This window comes from Triticum urartu, chromosome 4 (assembly GCF_003073215.2).
Source record: "Triticum urartu cultivar G1812 chromosome 4, Tu2.1, whole genome shotgun sequence".
In the NCBI taxonomy this organism is placed as follows: Eukaryota; Viridiplantae; Streptophyta; class Magnoliopsida; order Poales; family Poaceae; genus Triticum; species Triticum urartu.
In genome coordinates, this window is record NC_053025.1 from 239,246,207 (window position 1) to 239,266,067 (window position 19,861).

Below are 19,861 nucleotides of genomic sequence, written 5' to 3' on the forward strand. Positions count from 1 at the left end.
ACCTTCTCTTCCACCGCAATGGGACTTATCCCCCGATGCACCCATCTACCGTCGTAGAACTACTACAACGCCACCGACAACATCGCACCCTCGATGCCTACACAGCGCCGAAAGAGAGGTGGTACTTCAAATCTCCACAACTTTTTGATCTCAACCAGAAAATAGATCGTAACTTGGTTAATGTACTTTCTTTTTCAGCTCTTAGAATTTAGTTATTAGTTCGAAGCAAACAATGGATGCTAAATAGCATTTCCCCGGTTTCCAGCTTTAAATCTGCCATCGCACAGTCATAATAGGGTTTAATTGATCATGCTTAGGGTTTAATTGATCATGTTGGTTCCGTGGTGGTTTCTTTAATAGAAATCGGAGGGGAAACCCTCTTTTACTCAAAAAAATGCTTAGAGCTTCCCCCTTTTATGATCACTATACGATCAGCATACGTGCTTCGTGTCATAATAGCACTGCTCCACCCATCAAGCTAAACAAGCTTGGTTGTTCGAATATGAATCTAATATTATTAAAAAAGAGTCGTTTAATTGGTCAGCTAAATGTTCCTAATTTAGTTTTGAAAATGCATATTCGCCGCTCGGGTGTGTATCTCTACAAGGTGCCCACAGTGGGCCGCGGCCCACCCTGGGATTTTGGGTCGGCCCAGGCCCCGATTCCCCTCTGTTTTGCTGCGCGCTTCCGATCTCTACTCGCCCCCAGCCGCCTGCCTCGACGGCGACTTGCCATCCCCGGACGGCATGACTCTAGGAGGTCAGGATCCGCTCGCCCAACAGCGTCACCGCTGCCCGGGCGCGCTATCGTGCCTACCTTCCCAGTCCGTTCAGGGCTCACACATGCAGCACCCACTAAGCCAACCCGATTTATCCTGAGATACATCCTCAACACTCAGCAGCCACTCCTCATCACCCATTTTTTAATTGATTCATTACTCATTAGGCAGGACTGTCATTAGGGTTTGTTGTGTGCTGAGTGCTACCTACACTTAATTGTTCAGATGTATTTCAGTAATCTTTAGTACCTGTAAAGTTCACAGGGTTTCAAAATTCTGTCCCTAGGAATAGACACTAGTCATTTTGGATTGTTGGTCGTAGTTACATTGACCCAGATTAGTACTGCCGGCCAGGTTTGTTCACAATTTTACTTGTCTTTCTTACTCATTTGATATGATATCCAATTATTCATGTCGATTAGTTGCAAACAATAAGTGCTAGACAAACTTCTAGATTCAGATTTTGGACGGTCTCTTACTGCAGTTACACTACAAGAAATATGTCAACTTGTGACCTTACTATTGGTCACTCAAAGGTCATTGTTTCTCATTTGTGACCTTTTTGTGACAAAAAACAGAAGGTCAAAAGCTGGCGGTCATAAACTGAAATTAACGACCTTCTCTGTGAGAAGGTCGTAGACGTTTACGACCAAACAAAAGATCGTTGAACTCATAACCTTTTGTTTTGGTCACTGGTTGTCCGCCCAGGCCATGTCGGATCTGATGTGGCAAAATTGCGTCCAATTGAAAAGGTCATTAACAAGATTCAGCCTGGTCTGATTAGGTGTTTTACATGGGCAAGCCCAACAATTCAGCCCATTTATATACAAAAATTCTACCAATTTTTTAGCTACCTGGGCCTGGACCAACAATTCAACCTTTTTTTCTAGGTCGTGGCCTTTAACATTGTTTGGGCCATTATATTTTGGAGCTGATCCCACTTGTCATCATCTCACACATTGGGCCCACTTGACAAAGATTTCAAAACTGCTCAGATTATTTTCATAAGTGGGTCCCACAAGTCATGTTTCCATTCCACACATTTTCAAATCACATACATAATCAATATTTCAGACAGAATAGTACAAATGTAGTTCATCAAATAACACTAAGTCTACTACAATATGTACATAGTCTATTACATCCCCAATATGCCTATTGTTACAATATTACAATATTTACAATCTATTACAGTCAAACATAAGAGACAACTCTTCGCTGAGTATACGGCTTCAAACTTCAAATTTCGTAGACCTGGAGCTCCTGTAAAAGAGTGAACACATAGGTACTAGCATTAGAGTCGCTATTATTCCTGGACTATCAAAAAAATATTGAAAGAGATCTCATAGAAATGTAGATTTATGGACCAAATATATGATAAAGCAACAGATTCAGCCAACTTCAAAGACCTGGATGTTTGTGATGCATCTTCACAGAACCACAAGAACACTAGATATAGTATAATATAATTCCAGGAGATCAAAAGAGCATCAATCAGTAGCAGGTATATAGCTAGCAAACTACTACTAGACATCATCGACACTTGAACCATAGCATGTCCAGCTAGGAAACAAAAAATGGGACAAGTACTAATTCTGGATAACATGTCCACGAAGGCCATCCAATGGTTTCAGCCACATCCTAATAAACCAACGGCACTCTAATACTACTAATTACCAACAGCAAATCAAATTGCCAAATGAAGCACCAGCACTTGATCATCAACGCAACAGTCGGCAAGGACTCAACCACGGCAAAAAAAAATCGAACATGTCCAGGAAGGCCATCCAATGGTTTCAGCCACATCCTAATAAACCAACGGCACTCTAATACTACTAATTACCAGCAGCAAATCAAATTGCCAAATGAAGCACCAGCACTTGATCATCAACGCAACAGTCGGCAAGGACTCAACCACGGCAAAAAAAAATCGAAATCCTAACTGACACATGAAACAGAGCATGGTTGTAGCATAGCAAAGGGAGGAGATCACAATGGTGGTTTGTGTAGACGATGTCGAACAGCCTCCGTTCGTCGCTTGCGAGCACCATGCGCCTTGTTTGGCCATGAAGCCCTTGTCCTCTGCTGCATGAATGAAATCCAAAGCATCACTGTTGCACACGGATAGGAGGAGTCAGAAATTTTGAGGTCAAATCGAAAAGGGAATAACATATATTTTGCAAGTGCATGAGGAAGGAAAACAATGCAAAAGCATCACTTCGACGTGTAGAATCCTAACCACAAGAGCATCAATCAGTAGCAGGCATATATATAGCTAGCAATAATACCATGCACTCTCTTGTAAAGAAATATAAGAGAATTTAGATCACTAAAGTAGTGATCTAAACGGTCTTATATTTCTTTACGGCGGGAGTAGTAAACAGCAGCATCAGCACTTGATGCATGACATGTCCAGCAAGGAAACAAAAAATGGGAAAAATAATTTATTCTAGACTAGATACCAACTAAACCAGCCAAAGGCCATCCAATGGATTAAGCAACGTTCATACTAAACCTACAAATTCTTATTACCTGCAACAAATCAGTAGCATAGGCAGACTATGCCGACTGAAAATCAAACTCTAGCCACATTGCTGTGTTCCTACACTAAACTGGAAACCACAGAAATCAAATGAGCTAAACAGCGAGTCGGAGCCCTCTTTCTAGAGTAGAGACTCCACTCTTACCTCCACATCACACTCCCAATTCTACTGATGCAAAACTACTCTTAATGGACTGCTACAACTATACTGCAAGAAGTTACAGCTATACTCCATGTACTGCTCTCCAGGAGTACTCCAATTCATCTTTTAAAAAATGTTCAAGCACTGACTAAACAAGGAATGCAAAAAGAGATGCAGTACCCAGCTGTACTCCAGTGGAGAGCATCAGCCCAAAAGAAAACAAAGATAACGGCTGAAAAATTTACTCTAGTTTATACTCCTCTTTTAGTAGTACAGATTATAGCTAATGCAATATCATGGGAGCTGATGTATAGATCCAGCGAAGGGTTTCTTCCACTCATTGGCCAAGTAGCTCTTCTTGTATGCCTTGTCAGCCCACCTCTGGTTCCTGCGGTGGGTCTTGAGCTTGCGCCCAGCTCCCATACCACGTGTCTTACTGTAATAAGAATTCATCCATACTTACATTAATTAAAAAGATCTCAAAAGTTAAAGCAGGTGCATTACTACCAACTTCACAAGCAACAAGAAAATCTTGAGCAAAAATCAGAACATGTCACTGAACCGAAGTGGTGCATACTGCATACACATCCATTTGGTACAATCATTTCTCTTTGCGTTCTAAACTGGCAAGTGGTTTACATATCAATATGTATTGCAATCATGACAACAAGGAGCTGGACATATTCTAAAAATGAGCAAACTGAAACCAAACTAGAGGATATAAAGAAACTCGTATTGTATGCTACCATGCACAACTTCCAGGGCCCAATCATCTGAGCAAAGGAATACAGATAACATGGTGGCAACAAATTTATGTTGCTTATGAATATGTTTAGCACTGAAGTTGTATCTGATCAGCACTGGACCGTCAATAAACTCAGTTTCATCACAATGGAACGACAATCTCATCCTCTGATCCCAGCACAAACCAGCCTAAATGACATGGTTCTACTTGGCACTTGCTAGTCCAGGAACATAGCACAAGAACATCTACATATCAACTGAACATGTGCATATGTTGCAGCGAACTACAGATATGTAGATGTGTACACATTAACATATCAACTGAACTTGTCCATGCATTGCAACAAACTACGGATGTGTACACATCCCAAGGCAAATCCTGGAATAAAGAGCATGTCACTGAGCTGAGCTGATGCATACTGCATGTATACACAGATGTTCCAAGCATTTCACCTCGAATTCTAAATTAGCAACTACTTAACATACTATAATCATGTTATTGCAATCACAACAAGGAGGTGGATATATTCTAAACATGGCAACCATACAGAGCATCATGAAAACCGAGGTAGATATTATCTAGCTACCTACACTAAGAACAGGCAAACTACGCCAGCCTAGAGGCTAAGAAGGAAGACGTCTTTTATGCTACCATGCATAACTTCCATGGCCCAATCATCTGAACAATGGAATACAGATACCACGGTAGCAACGAATTCATGTCGCTCCACACATCCTAGTACTGAATTTCCTCACACTTGATAGTGCTACAAGCAAGCAAGCAAACATGCAAATACAAGTAGTAGTATTAGTTGTCTAATGAATGGGATACAGGATTCTCATCAAATCAAATAGACCAGGTTTTTCTTCTTCTTTTTTCTAGTTAATGACAAGTAATCATCAATCAAGCAAGCAACATCACATTGGTACAGCAGCTAGCATCGTTCAGCATATAATACCTACTAATTATATTTTATTTGTTTGCATCGAGTCAGCACCTACTAGATGGGATGGAAATGCATCTTCTGTATTAGTTGTGGAGCATGCGTGTATTATTAGCAACAAAAGCAAGGGTCGACACTAGTGAAAGAGCAGACACGAATATTTGCTTGCAACCTGACGACGTCGCTTGTGCGAGGCGAGGCGAGGCGAAGAGCAGCTCCTCGCTGCGTGCACGAGAGCTTGATGATCCTCCTGCCCCACATCCACTTCAGCAAGATCTTCATGTGGATCTTGCTATTCAGGCCATCGGTCGCAACATCCTATCGCCATGGTCAGATATTTTTCATCAGCATAAAGCATATAAGCATTGGATAAAACAGAACATGAATATTCTCAAGTGCCATGAATTGAGCAAGTAGGTAGTCAGAAGGACGAGGCATGTTAGCTACCAAAACAGATTCAGACTAACTGCATGTCCAGAAGGACGGGCCATTCCCAAGCAATTCAAGACACTAGTAGAGGTCAGTAGACAACAAACTTGGATGCTATTTATCCATACTAGTATAGAATGATACGAGGCCAGTAGAAACTGTTTGCTACCGACGAGCTTGCCAAGGTGCACAATTGTTCAGAAAGGAAGCACATTTGACTAAAGTACCAGATTTCAGAGTTTGTAATAGCATCATGAACAGCAGCTGTAAATTACTAAATGTTACCATACTGAATGCTATCTAGAAAGATAGATACGATGCAGGCGGTGTCCATTACCGATGATCTTGCCGAGGAGCATGGAGATGGAGTTGAGCCGGGCCTTGTTCTTGTAGAGCTCCTTGGCAGCGCCTTCAGGAACAAGCATCACCAGCAGAGGAAACCAAATCCGTAAATCAGCCCAAATCGATCCATGGCGCAGAGTATATATGTAGGTAGGTACCTTGGCGGCGTCTCGGATGGCCTTCTCCACCTTCTTCTCCTCCTTCTGCACGTCTGTGCACCGGCCCCAAAACCAACAATCAGCAACCAGTTGAAGGCCTAGAGCCCTAGATTGGATCGAATTGGGGACGGAGGGGAGGGGAACCTCGGATCTGGTGCTCGATGTTGCGGCCCTCGTTGCGGAGGTGGCGCTGCCACTCGTGCAGCTGCTGCCGTGGTGTCGGCTTCGGCTTCAGGAGGCTCTTCACCACCTCCATCGGCGCTCTGCTCCGGTCCGCGCGGCGGCGTCGGCGGGTGGTGGTGCTCTGGTGGGATCGATCGGAGGCGGAAGCATTGGGGAAGGATGAGGAGTTGCTGCTGTGTGCGGAATTGGAAGTGGAAGCCCCTGGCCTAGTTGAGGAGGCTATGTGTGGAGGCGTGGTGGACCCCGGCACGGAGGAAGTTGGAGAGGAGCGCGGGCGGGTGGAGCAGGTCGAGGAGGACGATGAGGAGCCCGATGTGAGCGTGAGCGGGATCTGGCTGTTGAGGGAAACGAGGTCACTGCCGGGGTTGGGGGATAGCGAGAAGGAGAGGCGACGCTTGAGGGAAAGCGGGGATCATGATGGGGAGGGTGCCGCCACCGAGGGGCTGAGCGGTGAGAGTGTGAGGGGAACGCCGGTGGACAACGTGGGAGGGAGTGGGTTGGGGGCGGCGGCGCGTCGAGATCCAGAGGGAGGGAGTGGGGTTGGGCGGCGGCGCATCGAGATCCTGAAGGAGGAAGTGCGGGGCTGAGAGGGTGAGAGCGCTAGGGTTCACTGCGCGGGGAGGGAGAGGAGTGGCGTGTGGTGGGTTTCTTTTTCGGGGTAGCTCGCGGTGGGTGGGTGAGAGGGTGAGGTGCGGGCCGTTGGATCCAGTACCATCCGACCGTGATTTATGCACGATCCGCGTGACAGGCTCCTGGATCAATCAGAACGCAGTATACATATATGATATTTTGACCATTTAAATTGATTATAATCGACTAAAATTAAGGTGTTAAATCATGTTAGCTATTTTATTATGACCTGAAAAAATTCAAAACAAAACTTCTCATTGTGTCAGCAAATTTGACTATAGTTTTTAGGAATAATCACGAATTGAAATAAGACAAATATTTTTTAAAGAGTTATGAGAAATGAGTTCCTTTAAATCATTTTTTAATTTTTTGAGTGTCCAAAATGAGTTCTTTTGTGAAGGACCTACCATATACTTGTTACAATTTTGGACCAAATTAATTTTTTAAAATATTAGGACATATTTAATTCACAATTGACCAAATGGTTGGGTGTCAAAAGATTCAATCCATCTTTGGTGAAAAAGACAAATTTCCGCTGATTCAGTAGGAAGCGGGTCAAATTTGAACTGCAGCTGCCTCATAGTTGCTCTTTATTTTTTCCAAAAATCATTTCTAGGAATATAAGTCTATTTAATCATAGAAACATCAAAAGTTTTCTAGGATTCAACCACTAGCTAGGAACGGCCAACCCCGCCGTTTTGACCACATTTTGAAACGGACATAAAAAATTCAAAAAAAATCAATAAATTGGAAAACTTTCGCATTGTGTCATTATATGTGACCAAGTTTCCAGAAAAAATAATAAACTTGTAATACGACAATTATTTTAAAAAGTGTTCTCAGAAATGAGCTGTCATGCGTGAAGATTCATGGCTTTCAAGCCAAATGATCAATCTTATGGCCACATTCATGGCATAGTTTATTCAAATGATCTCATATTGTGCACAAGGATGCATCCTGGAATTTCAAACAATGTTGCCTAAGGGAGTTTTCATTTTCTTTTCATGAAAAATACATTTTCCATTTTCTGAGTGCCCGAAATGAGTTTTTTTGTGAAGGACCTACCATATATTTGTTGCAAAATTGGACCTAATCAACTTTATAAAATACTATGCCATATTTAACGCACAATTGACAAAATGGTTGGGTGTCAAAAGTTTTGATCCACCTTTGATGAAAAAGACAAATTCCCGCCGATTTAGTAGGAAGCGGGTCAAATTTGAACTGCAGCTGCCTCATAGTTTGCTCTTTATTTTTTCCAAAAATCATTTCTAGGTGCATAAGTATCTATTTAATTAGAGAAACATCAAAAAAATTCCAAGATTCAACCACAAGCTAGGAACGGTCAAGCCCGCTGTTTTGACCGCATTTTAAAACGGGCATAAAAAATTAAAAAAAAATTAAAAATTGGAAAACCTTCGCATTGTGTCATATATGTGACCAAGTTTCTAGGAAAAATACTAAACTTGTAATATGGCAATTATTTTAAAAAAGTGTTCTCAGAAATGAGCTATCATGCGTGAAGATTCATGGCTTTCAAGCCAAATGATCAATCTTATGGCCACACTCATGGCATAGTTTGTTCAAATGATCTCATATTGTGCACAAGGGTGCATCTTGGAATTCCAAACAATGTTTCCTAAGGGAGTTTTCATTTTCTTTTCACGAAAAATACATTTTCCATTTTCCGAGTGCCTGAAATGAGTTTTTTTGTGAAGGACCTACCATATATTTGTTGCAAAATTGGACCTAATCAATTTTATAAAATACTAGGCCATATTTAATGCACAATGGACAAAATGGTTGAGTGTCAAAAGTTTTGAGCCACCTCCGGTGAAAAAGACAAATTCCCGTCGATTTAGTAGGAAGCGGGTCAAATTTGAACTGCAGCTGCCTCATAGTTTGCTCTTTATTTTTTCCAAAAATCATTTTTAGGTACATAAGTATCTATTTAATCAGAAATACATGGTTTGGTGGCGAGACATCGAGGTTTGGATGGTGGCTGAGGGCCCCAACTCTAGAGCGCGTAAGCTCGCATGTCCGCCGCATGGTCACCGCGTGACCGTGGCATTGTCATGCGTTCTGGGCGGCCTAGGCATATCTAGTGGGTTGGGCACTCCCCAGGTAGGTGCTAGGAAGAAAATTACAACATAAGATTCTCATGAGGAGACCGAACTATGCTAAAAGATGAATTAGCAGCCAAGTGTTTGATTAGTGGTACGGGAAATGCATATGGCCAATGGGTGTGAGTTTTGGCTGAGGATTATCATCTACTAAGAAGAATGTCTTCACAAATTTTCAGCTCAAAAGGAGGATCCTAGGTGGTACTTCCTTCACAATGCTTCTAGGTGGACAAAAACTTTGGAAATTCACCGAGGAATATTTACTGGGTAAATGGAGCTTAATTTTGTCATGAGGCAATGATTTGGATAGGAAATAGTGCCCAAAAATTTTGAGGGCAATCAAGAATATATAAATAGCACTTCCTTCACAAAGTGTTTTTCTGAACAAAATAGGAAAATGAATATTGTTGAATTATTTTTGAACTAGGAAAGGAAGGTTTTGTACATATTTGACAAAGATATGACCCAAAGAATTTATGAGATTTTTTTGGAAATTTTGGGAATGACAGAAATATAGGTTGCTTCACAACCTAGGGCAAAAACTGACACATAGGCAAAACTGATGAGGTGGCGCCTAGTCATAGCAACCCACCACAATTTACAAGGTTATGACCATCTATATTGGTCATGATCAGCTAGAAATAAGGCAGCGGACCAGTGTTATATGCTTTATGACCATTTCTTGTAAGGAAATTACGACCTTTCTGACCAAAATGGTCGTTATAGTTTAGGGTTTGGAGCCCCCCGAATAGCTTTTGACCAATTGGTCTCAAATGGTCATAGATCTATGACCAACTCTTCCAGGGTCACTGACAGAAGGTCACTAGTTGACATATTTCTTGTAGTGTTACAATTCTGCATACGTGTCCTAGTAAGCTCACAAGTAAATGATTGATTCATTACATCTATGCTTGCCTTGTCATATTTGTTGTCAATATTCTTTTAGGGTGGACCACCCTGTTTCAAAATACTGGAACCATAGACATGAGTGAATAGTATTTCTCTGTGTGATCTCTTCCATCATGTGTGGGCAACGACCATTGCATTGTATAGAAAGAAAGTGTCATTTCCAGCTTTTACATAGACTACGATCTTTTACATGGAATACAATCTACCTACTTGCTTTGTGTCGCACTACCAGTACTCCACCCTTGAAGCTAAACATTATGCCACTGATAATTCCTTAGTTTATTTGTTCAAATACGAATTTGATATGAATCTAATGTTCCTACTTCAGTTTTGAAATGTGTGTCTGCCTATTATAGAGATATAAGAGGTTTGTATTTCTGTGTTTGGTCTGGTCAGCACGGTTGGGGGTCAACTTTGCATATGCAGGGGTTTATAGGGAGACACTCTTCGAGTTTAATCCGCAATGCATTCCATAGATAATCTGACTACTTTTTATGTTTTCATGAATCTTAGATTCTGAACAGCATCATAATGATTATGAGCTTGCGCGCATGAAAAGAATAAAGCAGAACAATGACATGGCTGTCAAACTTAGCATTAAGGGACTGAAATCAAGTCTAGATGCAATGCAATGCAAATGCTCTCCACCTACAGATCATGCTCAGAATATGATCCTAACAGTGATTCTGAGCTAGAGGGAGACCTAAGTCAATGTAGGTCCCTAGTGGAGGAGTCAGAGGCAGATGCCCTATCTTATTCACCCATCAAGGTGCTTGCTCTAGCTTTCCAAGGTTATATTGGTCGCACATATCTTGCAACTGATGTTTTGCATTGCTTCTACTTTGTTGCACTGCCATTAGCTTAGTTTACACATCGTGTATGTGAATACGCCCTGCCTATCCATTTTCAATACGTATTCCATCTATCATCATACCATATTTATCCATTCAGATGTTGTTCTTGTGTATCATACGTTCAAAAGGAAGAGGGCGATTGATGATCGCGGAGGAGCACAAGCAAAGTATTTGGAAAAGGTAGTGACACCTGATAAATCAAATTGCCCATTAGGTGTAGTTACAATATCACCTGACCCACAAAACACCCCAACTCTAGCAGACTCTAGCCCTACTACACTGGTCATTTCTGATGCCCCAACTCAGCAGACCCCAACTGCAACAAACAGTATGATGATGCCAGTTGACATAGCACCAGCTCTACGATGCAAAACCCCCATTCCAGCAAAGAGTACACCAAAACCAGTTGCCAAATCCATTTTCGAACCAGAGAGAGGCCCAATTGCAGCAAATAGGACCCCTGTTCCATTTCTTCCCAGTTTAGAAGATGAAGCTTATATTGTTGTGAGGAACTTTGTGCGCATCTTTCCTTCATGGAAAGATTATAACACAGACACAGAACAATTTCCAGTCTTCCTCCGCAACTTACGCGTAAGTAATGTACTAATGTTATTCATGGTAATTGCTGCATGTGTTTCTACTGACAGAAGACACAATATTTCATTCTTTTAAATAGACGAGGACCAAACTGGATTGTCAAGATGAGCAAGGGTTGGTTGCGCTTTTCAAGCACTCGTTGATGAAGTATCATTCCTACCTGAGGCAAGCGCACTTTGATAGCAAGCCTCTAAACAAAAATTCTGTAAAGTCTCCGGTGCTACATTTATCAGACAGTGACTGGAATAATCTTGTTACACATTCGTCTCATCTGCAGCGTAAGGTACTGTCTATGATATCACATCACAATTTGTACTACATTTCTGCATTTGCCTTAACATCTCACTTGTATGAAAACTGTTAGCAGAATCACACAACTATACTGCACACTGCATTGCTCTTGTGAGTACCTCCTGCCCTGTATGACCATACTTACTTTCATAGCTGTTTGATTATGTAGCATTGTTGCACATGTTAGCCTCGTTGTCGTCCATTTGGTGGACATTATAAGATCCGTATGGACTCTTACATAAATTTAGAATCAACCCAATGCTTTTGAAGAGGTTTAGCTCTGCAGTCCTCTTGTAAGGATTGGACGTCGTCTATCACTGTGCTTACATTAACAGCTACTCCCTCCGTCGCATAATATAAGAACGTTTTGTACAGTACACCAGTGTTCAAAACACTCTTGTATTATGGGAAGACGGATTGGTTCATTGTGTAGCATTTTGCATCCTATCTCCCTCGTCCACCATTTACTAAAAAATATCAGATCTATATTTAATCTTACCAAAAAGTTGAATACACAGATAATACCATTGCAGAAGTGTAGCCCATTGCTCTTGTCAGTACATTTTGTCCTATAACACTTGTACTTCCAGGGATTGGTAGTTGATTATGTAGCATCAATCTACATCTTATCTTCATTATCCTCTATCCCTTCCAGTATTATCATATCTATAATTACTCTCTACAAAATGTAGAGTACAGGCAATACTTATGAAGAAGATTTTGTGCTGAAATTCTTGAGTTATCCTTCCCTTGACATGGAGAACAGCATTATAAAGCCGGTATTAACTGTTAATGTAAGTCAGTCCTTCTAAAGCCTTTATGCTCAACTGCTGTTTAATTTGCTCATACTCCCTATCGTTTACTGCTGTTTAGTTTGCTTTTTCTATCAAAATGCATGTTCACAACAACCATAAGTTCCAAGTTTTACTTGTAAAACCAAATTCCTTATTCATACCATGCACAATACTCAATACTCCCTATATGTATGCTTGTTTTTGTCGATCTATAAGCTAGTGTGTGGTGAAGCAGCCCACGTTTACACCTTGTCATCTCCTATTTTATCTTACTGATGTGGCTGATGATATGAACAACATGCCATGCACATTAACCAAAATAGATACAATGATTGTCTTTGCCCTTCATCTATGCTTGTTATGTTTATATGGTAATCCAGTAGTGTGGTGAAGCTCCTCGCATTATGAACAATGCCAAATTATGCTATTGATATTTTGAACTTGCTCTTTATTTTCTAATTTGAAATTGGATGGAATTGACAACACAGTTATAATCTTTGTTTATACATGTGCGAAACTTGTCATCTCTCTGCCTATTTCAGGGTGATATGCCTGATGGCATGCACAAGTCTATTGAAGGATGTGACACAAACCCAACATATATTGCAACAAAGAAGGAAAAACATCTTGAAGATAGCGAGACAACCCCAAAGTCTTGTCTTGATGTAGTGTTCAAGTTACTTGAGACTAGAAGTCAGACAAGCTCACCGAATTCGCTGTCTGAATCAGTTTGACTTCTTCAGTCCCAAGTTCTAGCAGAAAGGCATTCTGCAACTCAACTTCAAATTGAAGTCCTATCTCTAAGAAATATTGCGGAGAACACCAATGAGAACCTCATTGCTAAACAGCTACACCTAGAAGCTATGACCAACATGCTAGGCCGGTCTCATAGCCTTGCTCAACAGCTTGTGTAGCAGTTCTCGTGCAAGGCTAACCTTTCTTGAACTGTCTTGGAAGTGGTCTTGGTTTAGTATTATTTTGTTACGCTGTAATGGTGCCCAGTTTTCGTAATCTACTTCTTTGTTGCACTTTATGATCACTGGTGGCGAACTTCGATGCCCAGTGGATGTAATATACCATAAATCCTTTATTGAATAGTGTAGGTTTATTATAAGTTACTATGCCGTAATTTCTTTATTGTATAGAGTAGGTTTGTTCTTAATTCCTACTAGTTATTGCCATCATTCGCTATCTGGAAAAAATCAGATGTAGTCGACCGGGCCGAAACATTCGCCTCTAACGAGCCTGGTTTTTAGTGGGCCACAATTAGGCCGTCCTGCATCTTTCTTGGGCCCGAATGGCCATTGGGGCCTTAACACTTCGCGCCAGGCCCACAACTTACTCCGGCCTATATTCGGCCCAAATTTTAGTTGGGCCTTTTTTGGACACAGCGCTTAGTTTGGCCCATGTAGCGTTGGGCCATTAACAGGCCGAAATTCATGAGCCTTTACTAGGCCGAAATCCATGTAGCGTTATGGCCCAGAAGAAACCATGAGTCTTTACTAGGCCGAAATTCATGTTGGGCCTTAATTTTCACTAGTCATCGACGGGCCTTCAGCAGGCTGAAAGGTAGACTGGGCCTTTTTTGGCCCAGTTATATGACGGGCCATTACCATGCCGAAACATATTTCGGGCCTTAGTTGGCCCACTGATATCATGGGCCTTTAAGAGGCCGAAAGCTTAGTACATGCATCAATAGGCCGAATTATACGACAGGCCTTTAACAGGTCCAATGTCACGTTGGGCTGAACTGTTGCCACCTTTATCATGGGCCGTTAGTGGGCCGGATGTCACGTCGTACTATATATGGCCCATGGGCAGCATGGGCCATTTCCAGGCCGAAAGACACACCGGGTTGAAATTGGCACATGTTTACATCAGGCCTCTAATAGGCCAAAAGTCATTGGGTCGTAATTGGGCCAAAATATTCAGCAAACAATTAACGGGCCAGATCTGGCTTCGGGCCATAAATGGGCCTTATTAAACATGTCGTTATTGGGCTGGCCCACTAGTACCTGAGTAAGTACTACGGGCCTTTGACTGGGCCGCCCTTTTTAACATATATGGGCCTTTGTTGGGCTGTGCCACATGTTGACGTATCATAGGCGCCTCCTGTCCAATGAATGGATGACATCTGTCCCAACGGTGAGTCAACACGTGTTTCCTCCGGCCAATGACAATTTTACACGTGGAAAATCCTCATTGGTCCGTGCTGTTAACGGGTTATCGGATCCAAAACCAGACCCGATAGCTTAACAGCGACCCGTTACGGTGGATGCCACGTGTCGGTCACCCTTGAGGAAAGCACTTCTATGACGCGCGATTTATCGTCATGGAAGTGGACACTTCCGTGATGATATTTTTGGCAATGTCATGGAACACTTCTATGACATCACATGTATGACTATCTTGATTCTGTCATAAAATTATCATGGATGTACATGCATGATAGAAAACATGACCTACTATGACAAACACGTATCATCACGGAAGTGTCTTCCTTTTGTAGTGATAATGGGCCATGGCTGCGCCTAGGGGGGTGCTCCGAGGAGAGCACAACCCACCAGGGCGTGCCAGGAGGCCCAGGCGCGCCCTGGTGGGTTGTGCCCACCTCGGGTGCCCACCTCGGGTGCCCCCCGAACCGCCTCTTTGCTCTATAAATACCCCAACATTCCCAAAACTGTAGGGGAGTCGATGAAATATTCATCCAGCTGCCGCAGAGTCCAGAACCACCAGATCCAATCTAGACACCATCTCGGATGGGGTTCACCACCTCCATTGGTGCCTCTCTGATGATGCGTGAGTAATTCTTTGTAGACCTTCGAGGCCATAGTTAGTAGCTAGATGGTTTCCTCTCTCTCTCTTGATTCTCAATACAATGGTCTCTTGGAGATCCATATGATGTAACTCTTTTGCGTTGTGTTTGTTGGGATCCGATGAACATTGAGTTTATGATCAGATCTATCTCTTTTTATATCCATGGAAGTATTTGAGTTTCTTTGATCTCTTTTATGCATGATTTCTTATAGCCTCCTATTTCTTCTCCGATATGTTGGTTTTTTTGGACAACATGATCTATTTATCTTGCAATGGGATGTGGTGCTTTGTAGTGGGTTAGATCTTACGGTGCTTGATCCCAGTGACAGAAGGGGAACCGACACGTATGTATCGTTGCTACTAAGGATAAAATGGGTCTATCTCTACATAGATAGATCTTCTCTACATCATGTCATCGTCCTTATTGCATTACTTCGTTTCTCCATGAACTTAATACACTAGATGCATGCTGGATAGCGGTCGATGTGTGGAGTAATAGTAGTAGATGCAGGTAGGAGTCGGTCTACTAATCTTGGACGTGATGCATATGTAATGATCATTGCCTGGATATCGTCATGAGTATTTGAAGTTCTATCAATTGCCCAACCGTAATTTGTTCACCCACCGTTTGCTATTTTTATCAAGAGAAGCCACTAGCGAAACCTACTGCCCCCGGGTCTCTTTCTCGTACATTTGCCTTTGTGATCTACTTTTCCTTTGCTTTTATTTTCAAATCTATTAAACCAAAAATACAAAAATACCTTGCTGCAATTTATTCTTATTTATTTTATTTGGCGTTCGATCTATCAATCTACTACAATTTTATCTCACATCCGTCTGCCTATCTTGAGGCGTTGTACCCGGAAGGGATTGACAACCCCTTTAACATGTCGCGTTGCGAGGATTTGTTATCTGTATGCAGGGGCTGTTTACGTTGTGTTGCTTGGTTCTCCTACTGGTTTGATAACCTTGGTTTCATATATGAGGGAAATACCTACCGCCGCTATGCTGCATCATCCCTTCCTCTTTGGGGAAATACCGACATAGCTTCAAGCGACATCAACATCCCACACAGCGTTGCACAAGGGCCTGTGTGTCGGCTCGGGCCGTTGGCCAAAAGAAACCTGCACGGAAGGCCTTGCTTACGAGGGCCCGAGCTACGGCGTGATGGCCGCCTAGACCAGCGTGTATTTCAGCCAGGAGTTGCTGTCCCTCCTCTTCCGAGATGCACCGTTGGAGTTCTCCAGTAGCGCTTTTCTTGTATAGTTCACCTTCATGAACTTTATAGGCTTTAGAATGCCGAACTATTTGACGAGCTCCATTTTGATCATCAGGAAGTTCCTGCATATTGAGGTAGGCCAGGAAGGGTTCGGTCCATGGAGCAATAACAGCCATGATTACATGGGCGGAGGGTGTTATTTCAGTGCCCGAGCCCCTGATAATATCTAAATTGTGTTCAGATGCTGAGGGTATGATCGGTTCCGTACTAGTATTTCTGCTCTCGTCCTGCCATACCACAGATGGCTTAAAAAGCCTTTCCACAAAGGTGTTAGGTGGGACGGGATCGCGTTTAGCACCCATTCAAGCAAGGATGCCCGCTGCCTGATTATTGTCTTGAGCAATGTGATGGAAATCGAGCCCCTCGAACCGAGCCGATATTTTGAGTATGGCGTTTCGGTATGCCGCCATTTTTGGGTCTTTTGCATTGAATTCTCCATTTATTTGGGATATTGCGAGGTTTGAATCCCCACGCACCTCTAGGCGTTGTATGCCCATGGAGACAGCCATTCGGAGACCGTGTAGAAGTGCCTCATATTCGGCTGCATTATTGGAGTGTGTATACATGATTTGTAACACATAGCGGACTATGTCCCTAGTAGGGGATGTCAAAATGACACCAGCCCCTAGTTCGGCTAACATTTTAGAGCCGTGAAAGTACATGATCCAGTTGGAGTATGTGTTGTACTCTTTAAGGAGCTCGTCTTTCGTCCACTCGGCGATAAAGTCGGCCAGCACCTGAGATTTAATAGCTCGGCGTGGCTTGTATGTTATTTCAAATGGTAGGAGCTCGATGGCCCATTTGGCTATGCGGCTGGTGGCATCCCGATTATTTATGATGTCATTGAGTGGTACTTTGGATGCCACCGCGATTGAACATTCTTGAAAGTAGTGCCGCACCTTTCGGGATGCCATAAAGACCACATAAGCAATCTTCTGATAGTGAGGGTATCAAGATTTGCATGGTGTAAGGACCGCTGATAAATAGTACACTGGTTTATGGATAGGGAATTTGTGTCCCTCTTTCTCGAGTTCAACGACGAGTATGGCGCTCAATACCTGGTGAGTCACGAATATATAGAGCAACATAGGCTCGCCAACACTTGGTGCAGCTAGGATTGGGTTGCCTGCTAACAAAGTTTTTATTTCTTCCAATCCTGTTGTATTTGCGTCCGTCCATTCGAAGTGGTCGGTTCGTTGGAGCAGTCGATAAAGTGGTAGTGCCTTTTCTCCTAATCTGGAGATGAAGCGGCTCAAGGCTACCATGCACCCAGCTAGCTTTTGGACCTGCTTCAAGTCTGTTGGCATGGCCAATTGTGACAGGGCTCGGATTTTGGCTGGGTTCGCTTTGATTCCTCTGTTGGAGACAACGAACCCGAGCAGTTTTCCGGCTGGAACACCGAAAACACATTTTTCCTAATTAAGCCGTATGTCATATGTTTGGAGGTTGTAAAATGTGAGGCGGAGATCGTCCACCAATGATTCGACGCATTTGGTCTTGATGACCACATCGTCCACATATGCTTGCAATTATTGCCAATTTGTTTTTACAAACATGTTTGAATCATGCGTTGGTAAGTGGCACCAGCGTTTTTAAGCCCTAAGAGCATAGTGTTGAAACAAAAAGCCCCGTACGGGGTAATAAATGTCGTTGCGGCCTGGTCGGACTCCTTCATCTCAATTTGATGGTATCCAGAGTAAGCATCGAGGAAAAACAATGACTCGTGTCCCGCGGTTGTGTCAATAATTTGGTCAATGTGGGGCAGCGGGAAGGGGTCCTTAGGGCAAGCCTTATTGAGGTCTTTGAAATCGACACAAAGGCGCCAGGATTTATCCTTCTTCGGCACCATGATCAGGTTGGCTAGCCAGTACGGGTGCGTGATTTCTCTAATGAACCCGGCCTCGAGTAGTTTGGCTGGCTCCAGCTTGTCATTTGGGTTTGGAAAATCGTCGCAGCGTTTGCTTGACTGGTTTGAACCCCTCTATTATATTGGGCTATGTTCGGCCAATCTGCGTGGGATCCAGGGCATGTCCAAAGGGTGCCAAGCAAAGATCTCCCAATTTTCACGCAGGAACGCTCGTAAGGCGGCATTGACCGTCGGATCCACCTATGCTCCAATGGATGTTGTTTTATTAGGATTCGTCGGGTGCACTTGAAATTTGACTATTTCGTCTGCTGGTTTGAAAGTGGTGGATTTGGGCCTCTTGTCGAGGATCACATCGTCTTTGTCCACTGTGGAATGCAGGGTGGTTAGCTCTTCGGCCGCGAGGGCTTCGGATAGTGCCTCGAGGGCCAAGGATGCGGTTTTGTTTTCGGCACGGAGTGCTATATCCGGATCACCGATGATAGAGATCACTCCGTTGGCCCTTGGCATTTTAGGCTTCGTGTACCCGTAATGGGGTATGGCTTGGAAGTGTGCGAAGGCGTCCCACCGCAAGAGGGCGTGATATCCGCTGTTGAAAGGGGCCACGTGGAAGAGCAACTCTTCGGACCAGTAGTTCTCATGCGTGCGGAATACTACATCAAGTTTGATTTTCCCCGAGCATCGTGCTTCTTGACTGGGGATGATGCCTCAAAAGGTGGTACTGCTTAGCTCGATGCTGCTTTTGTCAATTTGCATTTTGTCAAGCGTATCCTCATAGATGAGGTTAAGTCCGCTGCCGCCGTCCATGAGCACTTTGGTGAGTCGAAAGCCATCCACAATTGGGTTTAAGACCAAGGCGGCTGGTGCTCGGACTGATCGGGCCCTTGGTTCGTCATCCGCGGTAAAAGTTATGGTCGCGTCGTTCCAAGGGCTTATTGCGGTTACTTGGTTGATTTCGGCGAGGTCGCCAAGCGCCCTTTTACGCCGATTATTTGAGGAGAAGGTTTGAAGACCGTAAAGACATTAAGATCGTTGTTCTCTAAAGAATGTCACTCTGGAGTAGTACTGGTGAGGATAGCCTCACCGCTTTTAGCCACTTGCCGGAGTACCCAACATGCCCGAAGGTTGTGCATTGGTTCATTGCTCGGTGTTGGATGTATCTGACAGGGCTTATCGAGTATTTCGTCAAAGACGGTTCTGTATCCCATGAAGGGTTTGTTCTTCTTGTCAATGGGCTTGTGATCGGATGCCTCGCAAGGGTGCATCCATTTTTCCTGTACGGTGGGCTGCTTAAAGGCAGGGAGTTACCACTGGGCTGTCTGGGCCTTCCATGCTCTTGCCATCGAGCAGTACTTCTATACTATGTGTGCCAATTCTGTAAAGTGCTGTCTGTGGTGGCGGTTGAGGGTGTTAAGAATTCTCTTGTCCATGCAATTACGAC

The 19,861-nt window shown here is 43.3% G+C and overlaps 1 protein-coding gene across 6 annotated transcripts; it reads right to left on the reverse strand.

Moving 5' to 3' along the window:
• Positions 1–1,755: 1,755 nt before the first annotated feature.
• Positions 1,756–6,956, reverse strand: LOC125551386. 6 transcript variants are annotated; one of them, XM_048714597.1, is made up of 7 exons: positions 6,224–6,956; positions 6,080–6,132; positions 5,917–5,988; positions 5,323–5,468; positions 3,842–3,898; positions 2,694–2,889; positions 1,756–2,527 (listed from the first exon to the last, which is right to left on the reverse strand). In XM_048714597.1, exons 1-7 carry the CDS (start codon positions 6,333–6,335, stop codon positions 2,420–2,422), a joined length of 744 nt encoding a protein of 247 aa, XP_048570554.1. In that variant the 5' UTR covers positions 6,336–6,956; the 3' UTR covers positions 1,756–2,419. The 6 variants fall into 6 exon arrangements, with proteins under 6 accessions (XP_048570554.1, XP_048570556.1, XP_048570558.1 ...); XM_048714599.1 differs by having other exon boundaries at positions 1,756–2,041; positions 2,772–2,889; positions 6,224–6,955; XM_048714601.1 differs by lacking the exon at positions 3,842–3,898 and having other exon boundaries at positions 1,756–2,041; positions 2,772–2,889; positions 6,224–6,955.
• Between the last annotated feature and the right edge of the window lie 12,905 nt (positions 6,957–19,861).